This window comes from Phalacrocorax carbo, chromosome 6, assembly GCF_963921805.1.
Source record: "Phalacrocorax carbo chromosome 6, bPhaCar2.1, whole genome shotgun sequence".
Lineage (NCBI taxonomy): Eukaryota > Metazoa > Chordata > Aves > Suliformes > Phalacrocoracidae > Phalacrocorax > Phalacrocorax carbo.
In genome coordinates, this window is record NC_087518.1 from 59285168 (window position 1) to 59312254 (window position 27087).

A 27087-nucleotide genomic window follows, 5' to 3' on the forward strand; every position below is an offset into this window, starting at 1 on the left:
TAAGCAAGGCAGTTTGCATTTGGTCTGGCTCGGTGCCTACTTCAAACTCTCGCGAAGTTCAGTTATGACTCCACTGGCTACCTCGGGGGGATGAGAGAAAAGAGGCATACTGGGAACGGCTTGCGTGTTGTTTTGTTGCCTCTGTTCAGGTATGTACACGATAAGTGTGTGCAAGCAGTTTAAAGTGTAAGTTTTGGGTTCAGAAAGAGCAGGAGGGCGTGGTTCAGGCTTTCAAAAAGAGAGCCTGCTTTCACCCAGACTATGACAGCAGTGAAGCTGTTGATCACAGCGCTGCTTTCCAGCATTCACTACAATAGTTCTAAACTGTTAAATACTCTTATTTTGAACTGGGGAAATAGCACAGTTCAAGAAGAGCAGGCCTTGACATCTTGGTAATAATTCTCTTGCCTCAGATGCGGGGCCTGGACCAGCGACCTCCAGGGGTCCTTTCAAATTTAAATTCTGTGAAATAAATAAGTTTAAGACTTATTCAACAAATAGGTCAGTTGAAGGTCAGATCACCACACCCAAAGATAACAGAAACTAATGGAGCAAAGCCCAAACAATTTCTAGTCTGGCGGGAAGAATCCTTTACAAGCCCAGAACTTGCAAGTATGAGACATTTTATATGTTAATGTAAATAAGTTCAATCTGCAGTAGATGCTTCTAACATACCTTTAGGTTTTTTTTACAGAAGTTAGGCTCGGCAACAGTAGCCCCCATCGCTAGCATGCTCTTTTCTCTCCTGTTAAAAGCAGCCCAGGTAAACTACTGCTGCCTGTCTGTGCTCCATGGGGAGGAAGAAAGCATTTTCCATTTAGGAATAAAGCTCTGCTGTGGGTAACTAAAGAACTCGCGTTGCAGAGCAGCAGACACAAGGACTGGGGTATCTCTTAACATACCCTAAATCCAGGGTGTTGCGAGTTCCCAAAGTGATGGTGTGAGGGCTACAGGCTGAGGCAGCGTGAGGTATGTGCAGTTCCACATTTGCCTTGAGAAAAGGGCAGGGGTTTAGTGAACAGCTGAGGGTCTCTGGTCATAACCTCAGTCATGTAGCGGGAAAGTGAACTCTGCTGTGAAGGAGCCGCATTCCTTTCTTGTTAAGTCACTGTCGCTCACTCCCAAGAGGTTTTTTTTTTTTTTACAAGGTTGTCAGATGAAATCCCGTGAAAAAAGAACGAACCCAAACTGCAACGGGCAGTTCTACATTACCCTTAATGCAGGCAAAGGCAATGCTGATTTGGGAATAATTTCTGTGGCACCTAATCTTTAAGAACAGCAGCGTAACAAATGAGACGGGATCGTCTACATACTTTTAAGAAAAAATATTTATTTATAAAAATACACTGGGATCAGTTTGAGAAGTGTGGCAATAAATACAGTTCAAGGAAGAAAAAGCATTTCTACATGGATATATTATGGCACAATAAAAGGTAAATGCACCATCAACCATGGGACTTCTGTTGGCTCAAGACTTTGTACAAGCTCCCTTTTTAGTAAGACAACTATTTCTAAGTTTGGTCAGTGTTGATAATGGAATGAATACACAATCACAAATGCACACTTATGTCTAATGCAGGACTTACCATTAGCAAACAATACCTTAAAAACATAGTAATGATCTTTAAATCACTAACGTGATGTCTTAGATTTAATTGGCAAAGACCACATTTATCTTGAAGCATGGAATTCTTTTATCTCATCTGGAAAACAGAAAAGCTGTAAATATGTAAAATGAAGGCTTAACGTGGTATGTAAATACCTACTTGATAAGAGATTGTGAAAATGCATAGCTCCTTATTAGACGACCTGGCTGTACAAGAGCACTCCCCCTTTCACAGTATTCCTTTTACTTCATATGCAGTTATTGTTTATGCTGTAGACTACAACTGTTACAGCACTAAAGGCAACTAGACAGGGAAAGGGCAGAGAAAGGAAAAAGGAATGTATGTAAGGCAATATTTCTTTAGGTACATTAAGCATAGTGTGTAGGAAAGACAGGTAACGATTCCACAAGGCTAGTTTCGTTCTTACTGAATAAAATAATGGACTAATACTGAACTTTTGATGCAAAGCTAGTAATCAATGCCCTGGTCACTGTACTGACCATGGTAATCTCTTTGATAGTCATCTTGGTACTCTCCGTGATAGTCATCTGGGTATTCTGCCTGATAATCGCTATCGCTGATTTCTGACCCGTTAGTTCCTGTTCCTTGGCTGCCGTTATGAATGACGGGTTCTGTTGGCGCAGCACAGTACTTGGGGTCATACACTTGTCGTCCAAGCCCATACACGCTCATTCCCTTCTGTGAAGCTACTTTGTTGGTACCCATTTGTAATGAAATAGTTGAGTTATCCACAGGTTGCAATATGTGCTTCTGATCGTAGATGTCTCTCCTGGTACCTGGTGCCAGCATACCAGCCTAATAAAACAGGATGGCAGAGGTTCAGTAAGCAGGTCAGGAGCTGCGATTACTCGATTTATGATTGCAACTAGTACCCCTCGCTGGAAGGGCTAGAAAGTTAGGAATTCCTGAGTAACAAAACAAAGCACAGCAGGACGCGTTCACTAGTAGGTACGTCTCAGAAGAAAGTCCTTGCAGAAAGGTCCGGTTTATTTCCCTCTCTGGAGAGAACGGACTAAGTGTTTAGACTGAGGTAGTGCCCAGGAAGCAATGTCTTTTCTGCCTCTGCCTAGTTAGTACTTAAATGAAGTTACTGTTTTCTTCTGGTATAACACAGCCAGCTGGAAATTCTAGAAGCACCAGGTCATTTTTATGCCTTAAGAGATTCAGGATGGAACACGGCGGATAGCGATAAAGAAATTTAAGTTCTTCGGTTACGGCACAAAAGCACAGCTGAGCTGTACCTGCTCGCTGCTGCCAGTTGGGCTCTGCTACTGCACGCAGCTCGCGGACTCTCCTGCCCCGCCAGGCTCTCCCGGGCCGAGCGCTGCCTCCCCTCTACAAATGTCGCACGCACTCCTGCTTACCTGACTGGCTCCTTTGTTAGTGCCCATCTGTAGGCTGATCGTCGTCTGGTCAAATGGCTTATCAGTTTGCATTTTTGGGTCATAGAGGTGTCTTCTGGTTCCGTAAGCGGTCATGCCCGCCTGACTGGCACACTTGTTGGTCCCCATCTTTATTGGGGGAAGGAAGAGGTGGACAGAAAAAATGAGATTTTTAGCTGTACAGCAAGCGCAGTCTAAGAAAACAAATACGGTTGGTAACTGATGGAAAAAGTAATTACAGCGCATGCTTTCCTCGTGTAGCTTGACCACTACCTGTAATAAATTACCCTTTCTCCATACTGAGCTTCAAAAGGGAAAATAAAGGCAACCGTCATCCTAAGGCATCTCGGTGACTGGCAGCTGCCCAACTGCACGTGCAATTAGAATGGATGTACGCATCAAAATGTAACAATTAACTTGTACCCTGGACAGTAATGATTCAATTATGCCACCACAGCTTCTCTACCACAGGAATTTTAAGGTATTACGCCAGTTATTTTGGTTTTATGACTATTAAGGAAAGTGGAGAGGTAAAAAAAAAAAGCCCTACCGCATAAGGAACTTCAGCTATCCAAAGACTCCTACTTTAAAACCACTTTAGGGGACAGAGATGATAGCGCTAGTATTAGCTGATCCCTTCCTCCTTATCGCTCTTACTGCAGATTTAAAGCAAACAGAAAAACCTTCCAGGCAGTCACTCGAGCTTATAAAGCCCATCAAGTGCTTACAAGAATCAAAACCTCATACCGCCTTCCATTAATATATTGCAATTCTGCAGCTGTTTTGCATAAACAATGTATCAGTTACTCAAACCAAGAAAGTTGTTCTCAACTACAGCAGACCAACTGCAAACTTGAATTTCATACTTACCTGCAGGCCAATTACACTTTGACCAGCTTTTAGTTTTCCTGCATCAAAACTTCGTGCTTGTTTCTCTGCATATTTGACACCAATATCAATCGTAGTATGAAAACCTTTAGTTTTTGCCTATTTAGGGAGAGGGAAAATAGAGCATTCAGTGGTTAAAGTACATTTTCTGCTACTGGAGCACTGGCTTTACAGCCCTGGCCCTGGGCTCTCAAGTGATGCCACAAGCAGGTTTATTTCTTAAGAGAAACTCTCCGTGTCAGGAGTGAGAGGAGGTAACAATTCCCCAAGCCATCTGAAGGCGTCACTCCAAGGCTACCCAAGTATCTTGGCAGGTTCTGCAGGGACTGGTGTTCTCCCGAGGGCCTCCCCGGTTCTGTGTACGCACACGCTCCTCCAGAGCAAGGCCGTCTGCAGTCAGGAATCCTGACTCTGAGCCCCAAGCCTTCCCTCGAGGCATGAGGTAGGACACAGCCCTCCGACGTGCAACCTCTGCAGCGTCTCAGCCTCACAGTGGTACCTCTCCCCTCCTGACCGGCTGTTTTCTGTATTTACACGAGCGGTGAGGGTGCATCTGGACTGGCACGTGGACTTGTGCCAATTCCAGGGGTACAAATACTTACCAGACCTGCTAGTGCCACTAGAGTAGTCTGTACTTGAGTCATATTTCCATTTTCAAAAAGATCATTTGCTTCAAAAATATCATGTGGCTTCATGCCGTAGACTTGGATGGCTTTGATAAAATTCCCAATGTTCTCCAGCTAAACAGAAACAAAAAAAGCCAGTTTTCTGCTCAGTGTTTCAATTCAGAAATGAGGTAATATTAAAGCTTTTTGGTCTTGGTTGGTTGGTTTGTTTTGCTTGTTTTACACAAGTTCTTTGCCTTGTGCAAACTGGACAAACTAGTTGGCATGGTTAAGAGTGACTGGGAGGAAGTTTCAGAGTATTTTTCATTAGTTTTAATATTGACTTCACAAATCAACCTAAGGGTTTATCTAGCCTGGCACCTCTCCGTCAGTGGGTATCATATACTTTGTCAGAGGGGGCTTTGATGACAAAACTGCCTCGAATGTGTCCCTTCCAAGAGAAATCCTAATCTAAAACCTGCTTCAAACTGGAAAATTTGACATAGTGTCCACAGTATTCGGATTCAGCAATTGATGATTTTGAGTAAAAGAAAAACATAACTATGTGGGTAGTAAGAACATGTCACTTGGTTTGAAGGTATTATCTTGCTCGGCTCCTGGGAGAAATTCAACTAAGCTTTTGGGGTTTCTTAGTACTTTTTAGCACTGTGCGCTGTAGAAATTGGAAAGCAAGATGGAGTCCAAAGAGGAAGGACTGAATCTCATCTTTCTTTCTGAAGTCTTAAGAGGTATTAAAACTTTAAACATGGAGGAGGATTTATTTTTATTTTAGAAACATTCAATGCCAATAAAAACAAGAGGCTGACACAGAAGTATTAAGCTAGACCCAGCAACAGTACAGGCAGTCAACTCTAACAGCAACCCTTCCGATGCTTGTTCTAAATGCATGTTGCCTTTGGTAGCCCCTTGTGGGGGGAAGCGCTAGCTAGAGCGCTCGTAAGAAACCGAATCTGGATATACTGAAATCAAAGCAAGACTGTGGTTTGCACCATATTGTTTCCCGAGTTCCCTTACACAACCATTTCTTCTGAGACGGTTCAGGTCCTTTCCCTCCCCATCCTCTCCAGCTGCTTCCTCAGGAGGACACTTCATACAGTGACCTTGACTGCCCAATACAGGCAAGCTGCTGAACTAACACCCTGCAGCACCGCCTGGGTGGAAAACTCCAGTTGTGGTTTAATAAGAAAGTTAACAGCTTTTTTATTTTTTTTTTAACTTGGAAATAGGCCTTGCTAGATGGCTCTGTGTTCTTCCATCTGAAATTTCACCTAACAGCTAAAGAAACCACTTATTAAATTTGTGTACTCAACAGCCACTTACGAGCCACCTCAGCTATAGTTGCTTTCTAAATGCTGTTCGCGTATGCCGTATCCTCACCCGTTGCGTACGTACCACATACAAAACTTGGCGCTATTAAGACTTAAGGTGTACCATATTCATAGCAAATTTGTTAATACAGAACAAAAGAACTGTTTGGGGGTCGGAGGGGTTAGAGGTGTAGCTTTGGGGGGTTTTTTGTTTTACCTGGTGCCAATTTAGTTTTGATTGATTAATTTTCTTCACTGATCCTGGCTGCAGCTTATTTATAAGCCTGGGGAGGTGAAAAAAAGGGAAATGCTTAAACAATAAATCTCATCCTTATACCATCTGTGCAGGCATTAAAGAAAATTTTCACTCATGCTTTATTAGTTGCATTAGTTTCAGCGAAATGGTTAATTTTTTGGTTTATACAGAGTGCCTATCTCAGGTCTAACAAGTCTAACAGACCGTAAGAATTTTTGTGTGCCATTTGATTATTAGAGAAAAGAGCTTCACCATTCGATTTAGAAATACTTAGAAGTCTTTGCTAAAATATAAAGGAGACTTAGTTTCCATTCTTTTCCGCGGTTTCAAAGAAGCCGTCTCCCACCCTGTCAGCTGTCTTTGACTATTATAGTTGATGTGTTTGAAGGGGAGTCTTCAGAAAGTCCCTCCTTAGTTCCTCAAGAGTGGAAAATTGCTAAAAATAAGGTTACTTAATAAATACTTACTCGCATAGGATTATGCCATCTTTTAATCCCAGTTGGAAGTTTGCACCAATGCTCAGCCCTGTAACCTCTTCTATCCAGTTACGCAGATCTTCTTCTATCTGGGGGTCGTATTTCAGGGCAATCTGTAACACAAGCAGTTAAAGTTACTTCACGAGAGAGAACTGCAACTCTTTCCCCCCAGTCCATTTCAGAGAGTATGCTACAGCCTTCTTCCGGTAATTTTATTGCTGGATTTTAAACATCAGACTAGAGAGGTAAGTCCTTTATCCGTTTTACTATAATGTTTATGGCTTTCCTAAATGTTTATTTGCAAACAGCGCTTTGAAGCACTTAACAGTTCTTCCTACTGTAAGAACTGCTGGAGCCTGTGAACAGTCTTTTGACAGCTGCAGAGGAATGATGACTTCTTTTGAAAAAATATTCTACCCGAGCCTGTACTTCAGCAGGAAAGTGCAAAAGTGGAATAGTCTGTTATGAACACAAGAATTCTGAATTGCCACGCCATCAGAACCACTGCCCGGATGTAGATTTTTACATGGGAAATTTTATAGAATAGATTTGAAGTTATTCAGCTGAAAATGATGGTGGGTTTGCTTTTTTGGCTAGGTTATGATTAACGGAGATGACTTAGTAGGCTTTCCCCTTGTTGCTAGAACATTAAGAGTTATCTTGCTGAGGATTCTGGGGGTGGTGTGTGTGTCTCTCTTAAACCTAAGCTTTAGCATGCCTGCTATTTCTCTCTTTTCTGGCCTTGCTGGAAGACTCTGATGGAATAAACTGTGAGCTCATGTCTTAATTGCAAAGTTACTGCACCGTTACTTTAGAGAGAGAAAACCTGCAATCGTCTTTGAAGTTTAAGGCATCAAACGGAGGCCCAGAGTTGTTATTAGGAAGGTGGCTGAAAACTCCTTTTCCAGATGTCCGCACTTCACTACTCAGCGCGCCAGTTTATGCTTCAGTCACTAGAAACCAACCCACGTGAATGGAATGCTTAAAACCGGCAAACTTTAGCGACGCTGGCAGCTAACGGGGCCCACGCCCCCCTCTCTGCCCTTCGTTCCCCTCCCCTGAAGAGACTGAAAAGCAGCTCAAACTTCCTTCAGCCTAAACCTGTTCCTTCTGCAATACTTCTCAATTCTGGCGAGTCAGACATAAGGGATTATATCATTGAAAGCACTGTTATTTTTTCTGCAAACAAGTTATCTGAGCACAAGATTTTTATGGCATAAATAAACTCCACTAGTGGGGAGGTTGGCAACGCTTCTGTGCCTTCATTAGAAGCTGTCCCGCATGGGTCAGTGAGCAACACGGGGAATGAGGAGCTACCGTGAGAAACCTGACGGGCAAGCGCAGAACGGACTCGCAGTATTTCTCACTAACGGAAAATCGGCTCAGCTACTACCAGTTACTTACTAATCCCTAGCAAGAAACTCGTAAAGCCATTCACGTTCTGATCAAAGTGTAAACTTTAGACTTTTTACACGAAGTCTTAGACTTCAGCAGCTATTTATACTGCATGAGATTATAATTCCAGCCTATCTGAATTACTTGGATAGAGGCGATTGCTACATTTTGGCTAGCATTAGTAATCCCCAACTCCAAACTGACCAAACTAAAAATTACAGTATTCTGTTCTCTTTTTCTTGTAAGGAGAATGGAAAATTCCTGTATCTCTGGCTTTACTTCAAAAACTTGTCTGAGTAATACTTATTTTCCTTAGACTATTTGTAACAGCGGTGCTAGGGTGCCTTAGCTACAAATCAGGATAATGGACTGACCCATTCTCTTACTCAGATCTTGATTAAGGTATAAAATTTTGTGCAATAGTCTGCACAAGATAACAAGTACTTCAGTGCTTACAGCAATGCTGGTCTGAAATAATCAAGATACCCCTTTTTCACTGAAGAAAAAAGGATGAAAGCTCAGGTAATACTGCCTAGTGTGAGGAAAATGCCATGAGTTGTTGGTTTTTAATCACACCTTTTGGATATTAGCTAGCTAAGCAGCAGACTAGGAAGGCTAGCTGAAGTTCACAGCCCCACAGAGGAAGCCGCTGTGAAGCAGCGCAACCACGTTCTTTGTTTATAGCAATGGTAGTCACGGTACAGGGCGGGTAGCCCCCTTTCTGAGGGGCTACCAGAAAGGTTAATGTCTTGAAATTGTGTATGAGGAAGCCGGTTATCATCCTCCTCCTCCCTCACCTGGTGACTGGCTTACAAACTACCTTTCATGGCTGTTTTTATTCCCTATGGAAACAAGGCTTATGTGGTCGCAGCCTTAATTTGTCTCCCCCAGAACATCTGGCAGAACTCAACTAGCTTGTTCAGGCTTAGAGAAAAGCAGCAGCCTTGGATGTGGCCAAGTCAGTTATTTTGTGTGAAAGTAAGTATTTGTGCAAAGGAGAAAGATACACTGTAGATAATAGAGACATACAGTGGATAATATATTTCTGCACACCAGTTCAAAAGAAAAAAACCTCAGGATTTGTAGAAAGGCCAGAACTTGGCACGTTATAATATTCCAGTTAGAAGAGAGCAGATGATTCGGGCTGGTCATTCTATGTTGACAGTTCATGCTATGTTAAAATCACCGTTCTAACATGCACGTGGGTACAGAGAGGTTTAAGCTCATCTCTTCCATAGTTCTTTAGTTAGAAATGTAACAGATATTATGCTTTCTAAAAATTCAGGCAGTTTCTGTTTCAGTGTAGCTTAAAGAAAATGCTAAGTCATGGTTTAGCCATCCTGCAGCTGGAATTGTCTGGAATGCAACTGGAGTTGTCTTTCTGCAACTAACTTTTCTGCAACTTCATTTATTTTTAAGTACTGGTAATAACTTTTTTTTTTTTTTAAAAAAAAAAGGAAACTAAGTCCGTGATCGTGCCATCAAGAGACACATTTGAAAGAGAACACTTTATCTCCTCCCTCCCCGTATCTAAAAAAAAAAAAGTAAATATGGAAGCCAAGAAGAGTGAGAACCCTAAAGACTTCTGCAAGTGTGGTGATTTTAATCTTTCTTGGCAAGCACATAAAAGACAAAAAAAATGGCAAAAATTCTTAATTAATACTAAGTGCATTCCATATTTGAGATTACAACTGAGCTGAATATTCAATTGCCACCCCCATTGCTTGGGGAACTTAGAAGTAATCGGATGGAATTCTAGCACTTCTGAAAAATGTTTACTTTATGTTGGAGTATTTAATGCGTGTTCAAATCTTGGGTTTTTCAAGAGGTTTTGAAGCGTCTTGGGGCATCACCACAGTGCTTATCTGGAGATAGGAAATAAAAAATGCTTATACATGTGAGGAAATTTGTCTTATTGCCACTAAAAGCATTACAGTTAAATCTGCTCATCTTCTGAATTGTCTTCACTACTGTACAGTTTGACTTAAGTACGGTAAAGTTTTCATTTTGATTTTTGAAATGGTGGGAAACTAGGTTACAAAAAGTGAAGTGCGGGTGCTTTGAAAAAGTATACTCACGCTATCTGAAAATCCAAAGACATGGAATCTTAAGCATCTGGTTTCAAACACGTGATAGAAGGGGTTAAACAGGAAGACTGACGGGTCAGGTACGACCAGGAGGAGGCCGTACGCTTGCGCCGAATTCTTTGCTCTCTTACTCCCAATAGCACAACCAGAAGTTATGTAACACTAAGTTAGCAAATACTTCATATTTTCCGTATGTCTATCAGAGTTGTTCCAGTTTTCCTTTGATTGCTATCTACGAGGGGAAGTTGGAAGCTTTGATATAAGTGAAAAATATTTTATTGCTTTTTCCATTACTACTAATCAACATGCCAACATTTGATCCTTTTTAAGTACTGAGCTTTCATGGAAGGTACTTAGATCTCACAAGTCCACAGCAAAAGAAAACTACTAAAGATGAAAGCAGGAGCTAAGCAGCTTCCTTCAAAGTGTTCGTCGTCAGTGCCATGAAGCAATCTAGGGTTTCAGAACACTGTAGAAATGATTCAGTTGTAGCAATGGATAGAAAGATTTTACGAAGTTTAAAACCCGACAGCAAGAAGCCAAGTGTTCATTTCTTTATTTTGTTCTGACAAATCTTGAAAGACACATAAAGTTGTAAATGCTACTCTCTTTTTTGATGCTTCAGAGATGCAGATTTAAAACTTAGAAATATCTTTGCAAGGAAACTAAAGTTTATACAAGTGGTCAAAATTAGAGGTGATCTACGGTTGTGGGAGGAAAAGAGTAGGTGTTACTTGCCTGTGACAAGCTCTTGACTGCAAGTAATGTTCGTACACGGAGTTGTCTTTGTATTCAGTATAGAAAAAGCTACACAAAATTTGACCATTAACTGAAAGGCAATCTTTTGAATAATTGTAAGTAGATATTCCACCACAAGTAGTCTTTGGAAGGCTGACAGTACGTATTGCCTTGCTACTGTAGGTCACAAGTAAGTAGAGGCTGCAGAAAAATTAGGTCCGCATGTTAGTGTCCTCCTGGACCGGCTTCAAATGCGATAAAACAGTAATTCACCTACTCGTTTTCAACTACAACTGTATAAAATACCAACTTCAGCTAGTTACAACTCTGTTAAATACTCCAGTTGTATCTGAAATTGTGAGGAAGGAGGCAGAAATCTAGAAACTTCTCCATGCTATATGAGAACATACTGCGCTTGAAACTCTCTAATACCAGTTAATATCACATTAAATGTGGCTTTTTTCCTGAGCTTCACGCACATTCATGCAATTTTAACGTGATACTAGTGGACACAAATTTAAGTTTATCAGGAACTAAAATGTCTCAGATGCTTATGCTGCTGGATGGTGCCTGTCCTGTAGAGCCAGGATAAAAGCCCGCCTCATTAATGATGCAGAAGCAGCAGCAAAACCCAGTTATACTAATACCAGTATCTCAGTTAACATCTCTTTTTTTCAGTATAGTAATCTTCTGGTACAGCTACATTAAAGTAAACAACACTTCTCTATTACCTAAAACTGAGGCACTTCAATTGTAGGGCTGGAGTTGTGTTGTCCTTGAGTGGAAGGACAGAGTGGGTAGGACTCGGGGCACCAAGAAGTCAGCTTGTCCTCTTACTAGATGATTCCTCTTTTAAATGCCAAGTTTCATCTCTCAATGTCAGATGCAGATAATAACTAGCAGGTGACGTGATATACATCCATCTATGCCAAAGTATGCCTAAGGCTGGAATCCTTGGGTTAAGCTTGGTTCCTCTGGCAACTTCACACCTGATTCTCACATCTTGTTCTGTTCAGGAAGGACTTTGCTCTTTGGGACCTCTTACAGCACAAAAACCCTTCCCTCCGTCTGTAGTACAAGAACAGCAGTTGTCGCTGGTTTTATCAAGTGTATGGCTTCCTGGAAACAAATGAAGTTTTGTTGGCCAAGTTCAAGGGACACAGACAGATCATTAGAGTTACTCAACATGCCTGCAGCATGCTAAGTTTGAGTGATGATGTTAACCAGTACTTCACACCATAAATGATATCATGCGGCCTTTCAGTTGTCCTTTTATACTAATCTTTTCCAAATTACACAGTACACACTCTACACTAAGGGCTACATACATGCCAAAACTCCAGTTTAAGAGTTCAGCTCTCTATTGCTGCTACTCTGGAAAAATACTGTAACGGTACCTCAAGGTACCGTTAAAAAAGCTACCAGCGTAGCTTTTTACGCTGGTCCCAGTTAGACACTGGGACTAACAAACAGAAAATTTAGTAAGATAAACAGCAGATATAAAAGGTAGAACTTTCCAAGTTACCCACCTTGTCTAAACAGCTTGCAATTAGTTCTGATGAAACTTTTGACAAAAGCTTTGGGCTCTATGCCCCCCCAGCAGGGGTTAAATGTTTAACGTGCAGCACGCTAAATTTGAAGTACTAGTAAGCATTTGAAGAAACGCCTCTCTGGTCAAAAGATTTAAGAAAAAAAGCATGTCCTTGTCAAAGTGAGTGAACAACTCTCCCAGGAACCATGTTTGTCAACAAAACCTAAGATGTATATACGTATAAAAGTGCAGCAAAATAGGTTGTATGTCGTTGTTTTCCAAGGTAAATAAAGTACAGGGCCTTGTACAGAAAAGAAATAGGCAGGACTTTACTCCAAGATAGTACATGAAGGGGTTACATGCATACTTCTTCACCAAAGTGAAATAAAGCCCTAAGTTTTAGATGTTAATACTCTTCATAGGGAGAAATTTGGTGTGGCCCATATCCTTGCTTAAAGCAACACAAAATCACTAATTTTTCAGTCAAAAAAAGATCAGTTAGAGAAAGCTTACTGGATTTCTAATAAGTACAGGAGCCTATTCATCTAATACTGAATTTAATCTGTGTTTAGCCAGAGGTTTTAATATTAATTTTACATGTGTGGGTCATAAACTACTGAAAGCAAATAAAGATAACTAAATGAAAACTCTAGCTTTTAAGACCTACAGTTGTACAGTTTAAATTTTAAGCAGCACCTTGTTCCTATATCAACTTTTCACTTATTAATTCGGAACTAAGTGAAACCGAATTCTTACGGTTTCAGCAGTGCCTACAAAGATCCTTTGTGTTGAAGTAGGTACTACCCTCAGGAGCGATTTGTCTTGCAGAGGCCAAGACACCAATGCCAATACCTCTTTATCTTTTGCTTGGCACTAGTTTGCAATGAGCTCTTTCTCCTTCCCTTTTTAAGGCTTTATGATGGTATGGGGAAAGATGAAAGCATGGTTATCTCCTGATATCAAGGTGAAAGCTCGCAGAAGCCCTTACTCCTCAGAGCTGGGAGTGAGGCAGACTGTGTAGCCAGTCCCAAATTAGTCTCCAGAATTCCAGCTACTGGCACCTGAGCCACCCCATTCTGTTTATCACCTGCTATTCCAGAACACAGCTCTGAATCTCACATCTCAAACATACATGGCAAAACATCTGGGAAAAAAAAAGCCTTAAGAGCTTACTGGTTACGCAAACGCCCAAGAAAAAGGCATAGAACAGTAACTGTTCTTCTCATAAGCAGGAAGAAAGGTTTTCTACTTTTTTTAAATTATACAACTGAGTTAAAACTTTCTGGTTACAATTTTATGGTGTAAATAGATTACTGTACCTATTTAATCTTCAGCTTCAGAGCTGAGGAAGAATGACAAGGACATAAATCAGTACTCTTCTGCAGAATAGTTCTAGCTGTCTGCCAACAAAGTGGTTACTTAGTCATAGGATAAATAAATAGCATACCCTTTAAGTGGAGACAGAGAACCTAAGACAGTGGGGAAAATTACAAGGTTTTGATTTTTATTGGAAGTGGGTGGGACGAGGGAGTGACAGGGTACCGAGGTTATTGTCAAGTGGAGCTTCTTGCATTTGAGCTACCAACCCGATGACCCTTCATCATAAGGAGAAATTAAAATTCCCTGCTAATTTCATGTATGTTGGCCAGGACTGCATGCGAAAGCAAATGTCAGAGGCGGCATATTAGTGCAGGAGAAACCCAAAGGCAAAGGGAATGTAACAATCCAGATGAAAACCAAAGGGCAAAGTACTTCAAAAACTGAAAGCCACCATTAAGTATGCCCTGGGATTTGAACATGTATTTTTTCTGTCATTATGGACTGTTGTACAGAAAGGCAGAGAACGCACCGTGCTAATGCTAATATTGAAAGATCTCACTATATCCCACTATGCTACTTAGCACAAAAAGTTTACAGCTATATCCATTTTGCTTATTAGTCAACAGTATTTTTTTGTTATCTATAGCGTAACTGATAACTTGCCAACATCTCACTGTCTTCTCTGTAAATCAAAATTTAGGCTACAATCTTTAAAGGCAGGATGGATGAGCATTCATCCAAAATTCCTGGCACGCTTCCCATAGGCACCAGTTTTAACTCTGTGAAGTAAGGACAAGTCATGCCTCAAAGTTTCCAAGCCATCTTACAAGATACCTGTAGTCATGCATGGCGTTTGTTGCCAGATCAGCAGGCTGGAAGAACTAAGTGTTCTACTCCCTGGCTGTCCAGTATGATTTTGTGACAGCTTGCGAGTTATTCAAGAAGCAACCACCACCATCTCTTCCCTCAGAGATCATGAACATCTTGGAGATACCCCTGCCCTTGGGCTGGATACTGCTTCCCTCTCGTTCTCTGCAGCTCCACTGCTGCAATGCTCTCGCCCGTTCAAATCTGTTCTCACAGTCTTTCTCACATATCTTGTTCTTATTGTTTCTTGTCATAGTCACAGCTTTCTGGCTCATTACTCCAATTCTCCTTAGTCAACAGCTTCTGATTTCAGTTGAAGCACCTTCTGGTCCTGCCACCATACATTATACTTCTTGATACTGAGTCCCTTTGCACTATATCTTTAGTCTGTATATTGCTCAACAGTTTAAATTTATTCACAGAACATGGTTTCAGTAATATTCACTACCTATTATTTGAAATCATTGCTGTTTTCATTTTAAAAAAGCACTGGGCTATGAAGTTTCTTCTCAGCTAAGACAGTGTTGATCCAACCCGGTGCACAAAAGCCTGTTACTCCCTGAGAAGAAGAGATTCTCCTTGCTTTGAAACCCACCCCCAGTATGACTGGCTCGAGCTCTAGTACGACACAGCAAATCTGGGCAGCCTCCGACGTCTTCTGAAACAACTGCTGAGCGCGGCGCTGAAGATACTGATAACCTGCTGTACCGCCAGACTTCAGCAATACCTAGCTGCTCTTGTTGTGGAGAAAAAAAATGTAACGGAACAATCTGGTGTATAAACGGCAAAAAAACCGAAAACAACCTCGTTTTCCTAGCAGCAACCCAGGAAGCATCTCCTGAGCCAACTTCTACTGTCACTCCAGCAGAGCGTTAGTTCTCAAAGGTTAGACTGAGCCTGCAAACAGAACTAGTAACATCAACGATAGTATCTTTCTAAGAGTACTTTTCGAAGCTATTGCTACTACAGCAATCCAGGAAATTATATATTCTTTCAAGTTTACTTATTTTTCTCTCCCAATAGAACAGCTTTTAAAACATGGCACATTACAAGCAAAATGTATTGTGACTCTGTAGCCCTTCCCCAAGGCCCAAATGTGTTGACAAGTCTTCCAACTTCACCTTCCGAATAGGACCACAAAATCTGATTATTTTCCTCTTCAAACCCTTTTCACTTACCAACAACATTCTTCAGCAGCAAGTGGCTAATTAGCTACTCAAACATACCTCTCAAAAAAGTTAGCTGAAGAAACCTGAAGACTGTCGATGCAAGCTTTGCTAAATGTTACTCAAAATGCCCCTCCAGTGAAGGCACAGACCACGCTGCGTTTACCTTTTTCAAAGGTAAACCTCGAGACTCTGCTGCTTTCACACCTCTCACCCCTGCCAATACGCTCAGTCACTTGGCTGTTCACTGCCTCTTGGGATCCCAGGCACAGGCTTGACTGAAAAATGAGCCAGGTGACATGGCAGGTCCCAAGGCAAGGGGCATTTCCCAGTTAATAGTGCTCAGTGTTTCCCACCAACTGCTCTGATGGTATCTGGTCACCTGTCAGCCTGCTCTGATTTAACTCCATGAACTCACATTAGCAGGCCAGGCTAATTGAGGTGCCTGTGAGAAGTAGTCATAAGGAAAATACACATTTCTCGTTCTTACCACCACTTCATCCTCGTACAAAGTTATTCAATCTGTGTTTTTTGTAATTTAGGTGAAAGATGTGATTTCTTGAGAGGTTCTTTAGCTTCTACTAAATACCAAAGTCTGCCTAGATTCATCCTTCACACAGGTAGCAGATCAAAATCTCTGAATTCACACCTAGCATGTTCTTCTGGTTGAGATAATTTTACCCATACCCAGTTTTCTTAGCAGAGGCACAAGAAATGCAGATTTCACACCCTAAGCTTTCAAAGAACTTGCCTATCAGCTGCTTCATGCTCTTGTTTTGCTTTACCACCACCACCAAAAAAAATAAAGGAAGACTGAATTCAGCACAAAGAATGAAATGTAATAATCTGCTCCCGCTGCTCCCTGCCCTCTGCCCCCCCCCCCGCCCCTTCCCAAATATCTCTGACCGGTTAAAGTTCAGTAGGTGATCTGCTATGTTAATTATACTCCAGGAAACATCCAACAATACTTTGGATATGGCCATCCAGGCAAGTTGTGCTTTAATCACTTAATAAGAGTTATAAGAAGAATATGATCTACAATTAATATGATATTGAAAAAAAAGCGATGACCGTAAACTCATTAGAAAATGTTTACTGAATTTTGTAATAATAATCACCTTTAGAGGCCTACAATTGAAATTTAGACGATTACTTAGGAAAAGTCTAAGAAAAGTAAGACAGAGTATTTTGAAATTTATGTAGCTCCTATAGGCAGCTCTATATAAATCATAAAATCAGTACAGCAGACAGCTGGACAGGTTTGGGTTTTTTTCCAAGCTTATGATTAGATGAACTTTGAGTTCAACTTTTTATTTTAATGAAAACGTAGGTTTTATTATGTAAAAATTAAGCCATAAGCCTCTATACTGAAGTTTATAGTGAGTACAAAAGAAAGTACTACTGTTAAAGTAGGAGAGAGAGTCAAACTCCTAAGTAAGAGGTTCTGGTTAAACATCCTGGTAGTAACATCTACGCCAACATTTTTCAGCAATTAAGCAAGTGCAGGAAGAACAGTTAGCGCTGCTGGGGTGGGCAGGGGATGCACCTACACACTGCATCCAAAAGTCCGGATACCACAGGGTAAGTTGCAGTCTTGCTACGCCGCACACCTGAATTCACTGTAAGCCTGAAATACACAAGCAGCAGTACGTATGGGCAATTCTGAACTGCACATGAAGGGCGAGAGAGGTCTCAGTCCTCAATTATTTAAGGTTCCATTATTCTCCTGCAGAACAAAACACTCAGGTGCCCTGACTGAACTCTTTGCTAGTTATGGTTTGTTCCAGTTCTTTTCCATCATTCAAAGACCAGTTCTTTATCTCCGATGTTTAATCTCAGAGCTTTTTTGTTCATTCTTTTTATTAAAACCTGCTAAATTCTTTCAAACAGAAGTGCCTTTATCATATCACAAACATTTTCATACCATCATTTATTAACGATAAAGGATGTATCAAGACAGACCATAGTAAAAAGGCAATAGCCTTCATTTTCTTAGAAAGTTACTTGTACTTGATACTGTTATTGGGGCATGATTAATACGACGATGTCAGCAAGGTAAGGACACTGCTTCTTGCAAAGCTTTCACCATGAACATTTGAGTATTACCATATCCCTTCCCAAATGCAGGTGTCTGTCTGTTGCTGGCAAGGCTACTAGCATTTAGTCAATTGATGAGGGAAAACACAAAAATACTTTTCAATTAAATGATTCAGAACAAGGAGCACAAAAGATAATGCTCCCTGTCTATAAATAAGAGCCTGTCATAGTGGAAATATCAAGAGGAAAGCAATATAGCAGAGGAGCTTTCTTAGCAGGAAAGCAAAGTAATATTTTTATAGTAGTAATGTCCATTTATACTCTGGGAAAAGCCATGGTCGAAACCTGCAAAGAATAATTGTTTAGAATCCGTCTATAATTTAGCCAGCTAGGACTTGATGCAGTAGATCAGATCCCAGCTGCATGACAGCATTTCGGAACAGCAAGGAAACTAAGGCAAGGAAGTGCAGAAATATTTAGGTTTTGCCAAAATACAGGAGAAGACTTGGTGTTCGAGTCCTGCAGGGTATATGCACAAGGCATGTACAGTTTCACTTCACTATACCTCTCTAACCAAAAGGATGTGTGCCTGAAATCCTCAAGAAAAATCCTGTTTAGACCCCAGAAGACCAAGACTTGTAAGGGAAGCAGCAAAGGCACCAAAGAGTTAAAGTCCAGTTTCCAGGAGGGAGCGAGGATCAGTGACCAGAGGCAGTTCAGGCTCCCAAGGCTTAAGGCGCGCTTGGCCCAGCTGCTGGGACTGGGTAAGGCTGTTTGGGGAGAGTCCAAGCGGGGCACTGGACCGTAGCTGTGACAGCAGCACTTCATGCCTTGCTGGAATGGTCTTCGCTTACTGCCAGCTCCTCGGCTGTGACTAACGCCTTCAAGTCTTTGTAATTTACACATCCGGAAGTGTGTCTGCTTCAGGTAAGAGACGGTTTTGTATAAGCAACAAGAAGTTTCATTACGTCTTCCCTCCTAATATCTACTAAACTCTGCACTGGTTTAAGGAGGGTTGGTGGGAGGGAGGTTGTTGAGGTGGTTTTTTGTTTGTTTTTAAAGAAAAAAAAACCCTAACACAGGACTACCCACCTGAAGAAAAGTCAAAGCTGTTTTTGTGAAAACCAGTATAACTCAATCCCACTAAATAGAAACAACAACATAAGTTACTCTGAGGCATTACTGCAAAACCAGAAATATTTACCCAAAAGACAGCATTTGCTGCTGAATATAGCTATACAAGTTCACAGTTGTTTACAATCAGATACTTACAAAAAGCATTTTTAAGCAAAAGAGTCCCTCTTAAAGCGAAAAGAAGGATTTTCACATGATCTCACTTAGAAAAAATCTGTTTCAAATTGCCCTACGTGTCCTGGCCCCAAGCCCGCTTTTTACTGAAGGCCTTTCCTGTACGGTTCCATAGGGGATGGGGATCTCTACAAAGTTTGCCTTAAAAGGATGTGTCAGATGCACAGTGTATATGGTGTTACGTAGCTACAGAAGCTAACAATTCTCAGAACAGAGAAGTTTCTATCCTTTATTCTCCAAGGCAAATTATAAATTATTTGGAGGCAAGGAAAAGCTTCCAAATTAATGTCCTTACAAAAAAAAAGCCGAGGTGAGGGAAAAAAAAAAAATCACTGATGTGGCATTAGCCCAAAACAATGCATGTATCCGTCCATCTATCTATGAAGAGTACTGACTCAGCAACAGGAATATAATAGGTATTTTTCCTCTAAATTTTAAACTACATCTAACACTGAAACCACACAAACAGCACATTCACTGGTACATTTTAAACAAGCGAGCAATACCGCAATGCAAATTTACCTTCTTACTTTCTGAGACTACTAATCCTTTTTAATTGTCCTGACTCCGTCCAACTCAATTTGCTTTCTTCAGAGGTGTCTGGGCATAGGAGATATACTGTGAGCTTGCACATAAAGGATGCAAGACTTGTTACTTATCCCACACCCTTAAACATTAACCTCAGCAAGTTTTATGTTTTTCTATCACCAGTAGAAGTTTTACTAAAAGTCTATTAATCCACCAGAAACAAGGTCACTATAATACATTTTATAAATTCACAGAAAGTGCTTTAAATTTGAAAGTGCAGACAGTGTTGTTCCTAAGGTTAAACACAGCAAACATCCTCACTCTTAATTTACTTCGGCACCGCTTTGCTGGCGGCAGCCCTGGCAGTTTCTGTCTGCACTGTCCTCACGCACGCACAGGAGCAGACTGGAAGCTAATCCTGGCTACGCCATGACATTCATCACCTTCTTCCTTCAAAAAATGGCGTAAGCTACGAGACAGCACTGGAAATTATGTCCCTCACACAGGGCTTAACACGGGGCAGCGATACATGTCTCGCAGTTCAAGACCGGCTGTGCGCTGTTTTGAGTGACAGTTTTGAGACGCATGAGGACTCCAAAAACAACTGTCAACTTGGCAATGACATGTCAAGGTTTACTGGGGATTTAAAGCATTGAGAAAGAGAACTTAACTCCTGTGTCAGTGGTTTACAGCAACAACTGTCAGATGTCACTAGCATAGCCACTTGCACAGGTTTGCTTTGTTTCACCTACTTGGGGGTTACCGAACGCCGTCACGGGATATAGGGTGTGCCTGCCGAGCAGGGGTTGTGCAAGGGCTCCCGAGGGCAAGTCTCTCTGTTCGTGGGCTTGGGCAAGCGCACAGAACAGGCAGTGCTTGGTGACCAACACCGAGGCTTTAAGCAGATGGCAAGGGAAGCACTTCCATGGCAAATTACTTGCTTCTGCTTATGATAAAAAGAGATGTATCACAGGTATGAACTGTCAACTCAATGCTGCATCGGTTGCATCACCGTTAGTTTGTACCTGTTAGTAGGTCTATTTACTACTGCTGTAGTATTAATACTTCTGTTGAAGTAGCCACAGAAATGGAAACCTCTACCTGACACCTGCTCAGGAGAGCAGACCTGTCCTGAGATAGCAACAGCGAAAGGGGACAATGGATTAGACACATCAAGAGAGTGCAGACGCACTGAGGTAGACAGTAAAGCATGAAGAGGAATGGAGACACACTGCCATTAAGATTTTCCACTGCTGGAAGACCTCCTCTTTTTTTTTTTTTTTTTTAAAATCTAACCATTGATTAGGGCTACTGCATTAATACCACTTCACATACAGGATCTTACACCGGGAGAATACAAATTAAGGTATTACTACAGCTTAATAAAGCTAGTGTTTCACTGGGTTTCTTTTAAAAAAAAAAAGTCCTCTGCAAAGTTCCCAGCAAAAGGCTAAACTCATGATTCAGGAACTGAGGTGGCAAACACGTTCTCAGAAGCATAAAAGGCTTCTGCCCGGAGCAGGAACGCTGCGTGGTTTGGAAGTGGAGGGAAGCATGCAGCAGCACCATCTTCTAGGAAGTGTTGTTGAGCCTAAGTTACTGAAATTTAATATTGTCAGTCAAGGTAGAACTAAGTGTCAGAAAGAAGTAACCAGCGGGGATATTGTAAATAAGTTGGAGAATTCTCATCACTTGGTTGCTAATACATCAAAAAAAAAGAAAAAAAGGGAAAAGCATCTAAATACTGACAAAATACAAGTTTTCTATTGTTTATATCACTAATGCGTTTTAAGTGACACATGTAGTTCTTGTGACAAACATTGCTTGTCTGTAAGTTTAGCTATGGCATTGTTCCACTGTCATGTTTATGTTTTGTGGACAGCTTTGCCGTTGACTCAGTTATCAAAACTGTACCATTAAGTACTATTCTCTTGTGTTGAATCCATTCTGTGCATCTAGTTGATAGATTTCTTGACTAAACCTATAGCAGAAGTTTTCAATCAGCATTTCATTCAACTCTGTGTATTACAATTATAAAGGAGGTTTGGGAACAGCTATTAAAAAAAGTAGGATGCTTGAAGATTAACACACTGAGAGATTTCTGGAATACAATAAATATAGAAGACAAAGTTACGAAGTTGTTCAGTTGAGCTGCAGATCTGTTACTAAAGCCTGGATCCAGCTGGAAAAAATTTCACAGTTCTTTGGAAAAAATACAGAGATTGGACACAAAGAGAAAAGTTTCAGTGCTCGGCACATTGAAAGTGATATTTAGCTGGTAAATGTTAACTTCAAGAGCTGTGATCGACTACCAGAAATAGCGAATTAATTGGAGCAAACTGAAGTTCAATGCTTGATCATGTAAAACCCTTCTGCTACCTCCTCCGAAATTTCCTTTGTAAAATCTCTGTGTAGATATTTCTATTATAATATTTCTGACAGCTAGAACCAAAACATTGGATTTTTAATTTATTCTCCATGCAACAAACTTAAGATTTGTATCACGGAAAAGGTCACACAAGCTGATTTTATTTTAAACTAAACACCTGAATGTCATTTAAGACTTGTAAACTAAAGATATTACTTCTCTAAAAGCTACAGAGACTTCTACACACAAGGCAATTGGGAATGCAGAAATCCTACGCTGTCAGTTATCACCACAGAAGATATTTACCTGTGCGCTCAAAGCATAAGTTCTCATTGCCTTTATCCAATACAGTCTTCATTTTTAATACATCCTTTTATACAACATTAATAGAAATACTTTATCACCAGCAAAAGTTCTTACCTAAGGGTTGCAAAACTCAGTGAGCAAACCTAAAGGTTTGCTGAAGGAAAATAGCCTACAGGAAGCGTGGAAGGGTAAAGCAACTGTATAGTAGGAACGGTTACACTTTAAGAAGGAAAAGGGTATTATTACTGTTTTGAAAGGAGGGGTGAGAAAGAGGAAGGAGAGGGCCTAACAGTCCAACTACAGGCAGCTATTCAATCACTAACTAAAAAAACTGAGAAGTTAGTGATTCGAATCTGGTTCCCAGTTAAAAACAGTCATAAAAGCGTAATTTCTGGACAAAGAAATTAAATCTGTTTATTTGGCCCGTGGAAAGTGAAATACAGTACAAGAATTTTCTCCTCAGCAGTTTCAGGAGGGACACAACAATCCTACCTAGGACTGGTTAGCATTTTTCACCGCAGGCTTCACTTCTTTTTCATTAATTCGTATTTGCCCTCGGGAAGGAAAGCAGGAAGTACTACTGACCTCCTGCACACTTGCACCATCGGAGATATTTTGCTTACAGGCTTCATTTGTCTATCAGCATCCAGTTTTAAAAGTTTGTTTCCTCCTTTTTCCGTACCACTAGCACCTGACCTGTCAGGGTGGCAGCCGCAGGGACAGACCAACTCGCCTCAGTTACTCTGCTGCCTTTAAGTTTGGAAGATGGTACTGACCAGTGCCTGCTTCCTGACGGAGGGATGGCTTGGAAGAAAGGTCAGAGACTAGAGTCAAGGCACATGATAACCAAATGTTATGCAAAGTTTAACTCCCCAAAGAGACCATATTTCTGCCCAGCCTTCCGTTCACATGGAGATGAAGCTGGCAGCGTATCAAACCTAAGAGGGGGGAGAAGATAAATGCCTGCCCGACAGAAATACCATTTCCATGGGAAGGGTGGAGGAAGCAGCTGAATGAACTGGAACCTCTCCTTCTTGTGCCTGGCGTTCCTGTTTGCTCCACACCTTATGCAGTGAGACAACAGAGCAAAAGCTTCTCATTTCTTGCCTACCTCAGCTGTAAATTGGAGACAAATCTAACATTAGTTTGTAGCTTTATCTAATTGCACCATCAAGATACGCTAACCTCATGCACTGCAGAAACTCTCCCACTGCTGAAGAAGAAAGTCATTGCCTGCAGAAGAAACTACCCGTTTCAATCAGCTTAAAGGGCTCCTCACTGAATATTTGTTTTGGACCAACTATCTTCAGTGATCTCAAGTAAACAGGGAATCGGCTTCAAAGGGATTACGCTAGTTTGACTACCTACATGTTTCTCATGCAGACAAGTTTCCTTACAGCTGGGAACCAGCACGCAAATCCCATCCTTTCTTTGCAGGAACGAGGAAAAGAGATCCATAACAGAGACCAGATACCTTATCAGTGTGGACTAAGGTAAGGAGCAAAACAAGAGAAGGGTGGAGCCTCAAAATGACAAAAAAAAAAACCTGAAAGAAAAAAGCACCCTAAACACTAAACTAAACAAAGATTTTAAGCATAGAGATGGAATCTGGAATATCAATTGAACAAAATTCTTGTAAAGCATCAGGACATGTTATATTCATCTATTCAAATACAATAACAAACAAAAAGTTCCTCTGAACACTAATACAATGCCAAATGAGAAAATAAAGAATAAAAACCAAAACTGAGAGAATTTTCTGCCCAGCACAGCTGGGCCCTGAGGCAGCACAGCTATCATCACATCTGTTTTCTGCAGAAAAACACTGCTTGGGGACTAGCACTGAAAATTTCAAACAAGGGCATCTAACATTCACCATCATTCACGCAGGGAGGTACCACAGCGACTTACAGACATTACACCAACACCACATTAAAAAAAAAAACACAACCCATAACACAATAGTTTGCACAAAGGTCAGTGTTTTAGAAGGCGTGATTAAGATCAGTACCCATAAATGGTCCACCAGGAGCTGGAAAACTAGATGTTTGTGTCTTCAAATCTTTATGAGACAGAAGGATCTGGAAAAGGAAACTTCTGATCTTTACAGAGACATAATTCTCTGATCCTCTAGAATTATAAAGCAAATCAGGCACTTATCTCATGCACAGACCCACGCAAGATACTAGATAGGAGGTACAGTATATCTGTCTATAGCATAATTGCTTTGAAATTTGATCTCTTACAGTAAGAGCAACATTCTCAAAGTTCAAAGCTGTGTCTTTTGCCAGAGTTTTTGTTGTTGGGTTTGGTTTTTTTTTGTTCGCTCTGTTTTTTTTTTAAAGGCGATGAATTAATTTGTCTTTGGTGCATTTGAATGATTTGTTACGGCACTGCTGCACTGACATTTGCAAGGACTGCGGCACAAGCCTGCACACACGTAAACTGACGCTGCCACAGAACATCCATCCCTCCGCAATATTTGCATTGAAGAAAGCAGAGAAAGTGAGTGAAGTAACAGCCGCCCAGCGAGATAAAGTAGAAGGCCCTTTGCATAAAGGCGTGAAATACAGCAGTTTCAAACCCTCTGTTAATGCACGGGCTTGGAACAGTTCCTCTCAGGAGGCCCTAAGGAAGCTGAGGACAATAAGAAACTGAAAGAACGAACAAAGAAACTTCTTCCCATCCTCTCCCCGTACAGGAATCGCTGTTAAGCCCGTACGATTCTGTCAGTATTTTTTTTTTGAAGTTGAAGAGCATTTACTTTCTTCATAATTCACGTGCAATAACACACAACATATGTTTTATTGTCTTTTTTTAGACTGTAATGGTGTCGATAAATCACTAAGTTTAGACGTTGGAAGCAATCGCTCTGGGAGACATTTGGTTACGTGATGTCATCAAACTTTGCAGCGGAACCCCACAACCATCCTGAGAAAGCCAATAAAGAAACAAAAAGCAGCATATTTTGTAAAGTTTCCACCATATTAACTTAGACTTTTGGTGTAAATTACAACGTTTGAAGGAAACTACCTTTCTCCCTCCTCCCCTCTCTACTCAGCCACAAGTAAAACAGGATTTGGGGATGTGCTGAGGCCTGAAAGCAGGCGCGTGTGTGAAATAACCAGTTATTAAATACCACGTTTAGCGCCGAAGCCTGCGAATGAAGACATGGAGCACTACCTTATCCCTAGTTGTTTACCACTGTAATTTTTATTGCAAAGGGGTTTTTTTTTCCCCCCTCTTCCCAGGGATTTGCTCGCTGCAAGGTAACAGTCTGCGTAAGGGGATGCTAACACAAGCGCCTTTTGTTCCACAGAATATGAGGAAAAAAAAAAAATCAAAGAGGAGGCACAGCAACTCAGCAGGACAAGGGACAAAAGGCGCACGCCTCCCCCGCCAGCGCAGGCTACTGTCAGCCCCGACTCTCGGGAGTTTTGGGTTTTTTTTTACCGTTTCACACCGAAGCAGCGGGTGCCGTCACAAGCCCCCATCACAGCAGCACCTCCCCGCCCCCGCCCCTCCCGCTGCCCTCCCAGCCGGGCGCGGAGCTCCGGGAATAAGGCCGGGAATACCGGGGGACCCCCCGCCCGCTCCCCGCCTTTGTGTGCCCCCGCCGGGCGGGGCGGGGCGGGGCCGCGCGCCGGGCAGACAATGCGCAGTCTGTGCGGGGCCCACGCCGATTGGCCGCGCGCCGGCCGTGCCTATGATGTCATGCGGATGGAATGCGCCGCGCGTCTCATCTGCTCCGCTTCGGTGCGGGTCGGGTGCGGGTGGGCATCGCCTGGTCCCAGCCCCCGGGAGGGCTGCGGGGGTCGCCGGCGCCCCGGCCTGGGGGAGCGGGGACGAGGTGCAACGGGGCGCCCGCCGGGCAGGGCTGCCGCCGCGGGCAGGTGCAGCGGCGGGAACCGCGGTCCCGCACACCGGTCCGTCCACCCGCCGCTGACAACCCTCCGGTTCACCGCTCTCCGTTCACCTCAGCGGCGGCGGGGAGGGCAGCGCTGTCCCCGGGTGGCGGGCGGGAAGCCCCGTCCCGCCGCACACAAAGCCCGGTCGAAACTCCCCCCCCCCACTCCCCTGGCCGTCCATACCTTGTTCTTGACCTCGGCGGAGAGCCCGTAGGAGGGCCCCTTGTTGAAGTGGGTCATGTCGGCGGTCTCCCCGCTGCCTGGGGGCGCTGGTCGCAGGCGCTGGCGGCTCCGGGCTGAGGCGAGAGTCCACCCGCGACCGCGGAAAGTTCTAGTCCCTCCCTCACGGCCCGGCCCCGCGGCCGTTGGAGCCGCCCGCGCGCCAATCGCGGCGGCATTCCCGCCTCGTCCCGCCCCGTCCCGCTCCGCCCCGCCGCCGGCTGCCACCCGAGAGGGGTCCGGGGCGGGAGCGGGGGGCGGGTGGGGAACGTCAGGGGGGAAAAAAATCTGCCCCGGGGAAGCGGCGCCGGGAGGGAGCTGCGGCCGGTGCCCGCCGCCCGCCGTGCCCCCGCGGCGGGGCTCGCTGAGGGACCGGCGGGCATCGGCCCGCTCCCGACGGGCCCCCACCCACACCACACGGCCACCGGGCAAAGCGGCCGAGGAGCCGGTGGTGGCTCTCCGTGGCGGCGGGGCGAGGCTTCTCCTCAAGCCCTTCGCGGGTGGTGTGAGCCAGGAGGGCAGGGGCAGCCCGAGCTGAGGGGTGACCAAGGGCTGACTGCTGGAAAAGGCCTCAGCTGCTCACCCAAACAGCTCCTTCCCACTGCGCGGTGGCTTGGACTACTGAAATTCCTTTAAAAGTTTACAGAAATCACGGGAAACTTTGAAAAGCGCTGGGAGTTAGGGCAAAAGAGGGATGAAAAAAGCGGAGGAGTTATTGCAGCGCTGTTAAAGTGGAGTAGGATGAT

General features: G+C 42.8%; 1 protein-coding gene across 1 annotated transcript; it reads right to left on the minus strand.

Annotated features, from left to right (window-relative positions):
* Window positions 1–1310: 1310 nt before the first annotated feature.
* On the minus strand, window positions 1311–26465 carry CNN3 (calponin 3). The gene is made up of 7 exons (XM_064455541.1): window positions 26306–26465; window positions 6555–6676; window positions 6049–6115; window positions 4501–4638; window positions 3881–3997; window positions 2993–3139; window positions 1311–2423 (listed from the first exon to the last, which is right to left on the minus strand). Exons 1-7 carry the CDS (start codon window positions 26360–26362, stop codon window positions 2076–2078), a joined length of 996 nt encoding a protein of 331 aa, XP_064311611.1. The 5' UTR covers window positions 26363–26465; the 3' UTR covers window positions 1311–2075.
* Between the last annotated feature and the right edge of the window lie 622 nt (window positions 26466–27087).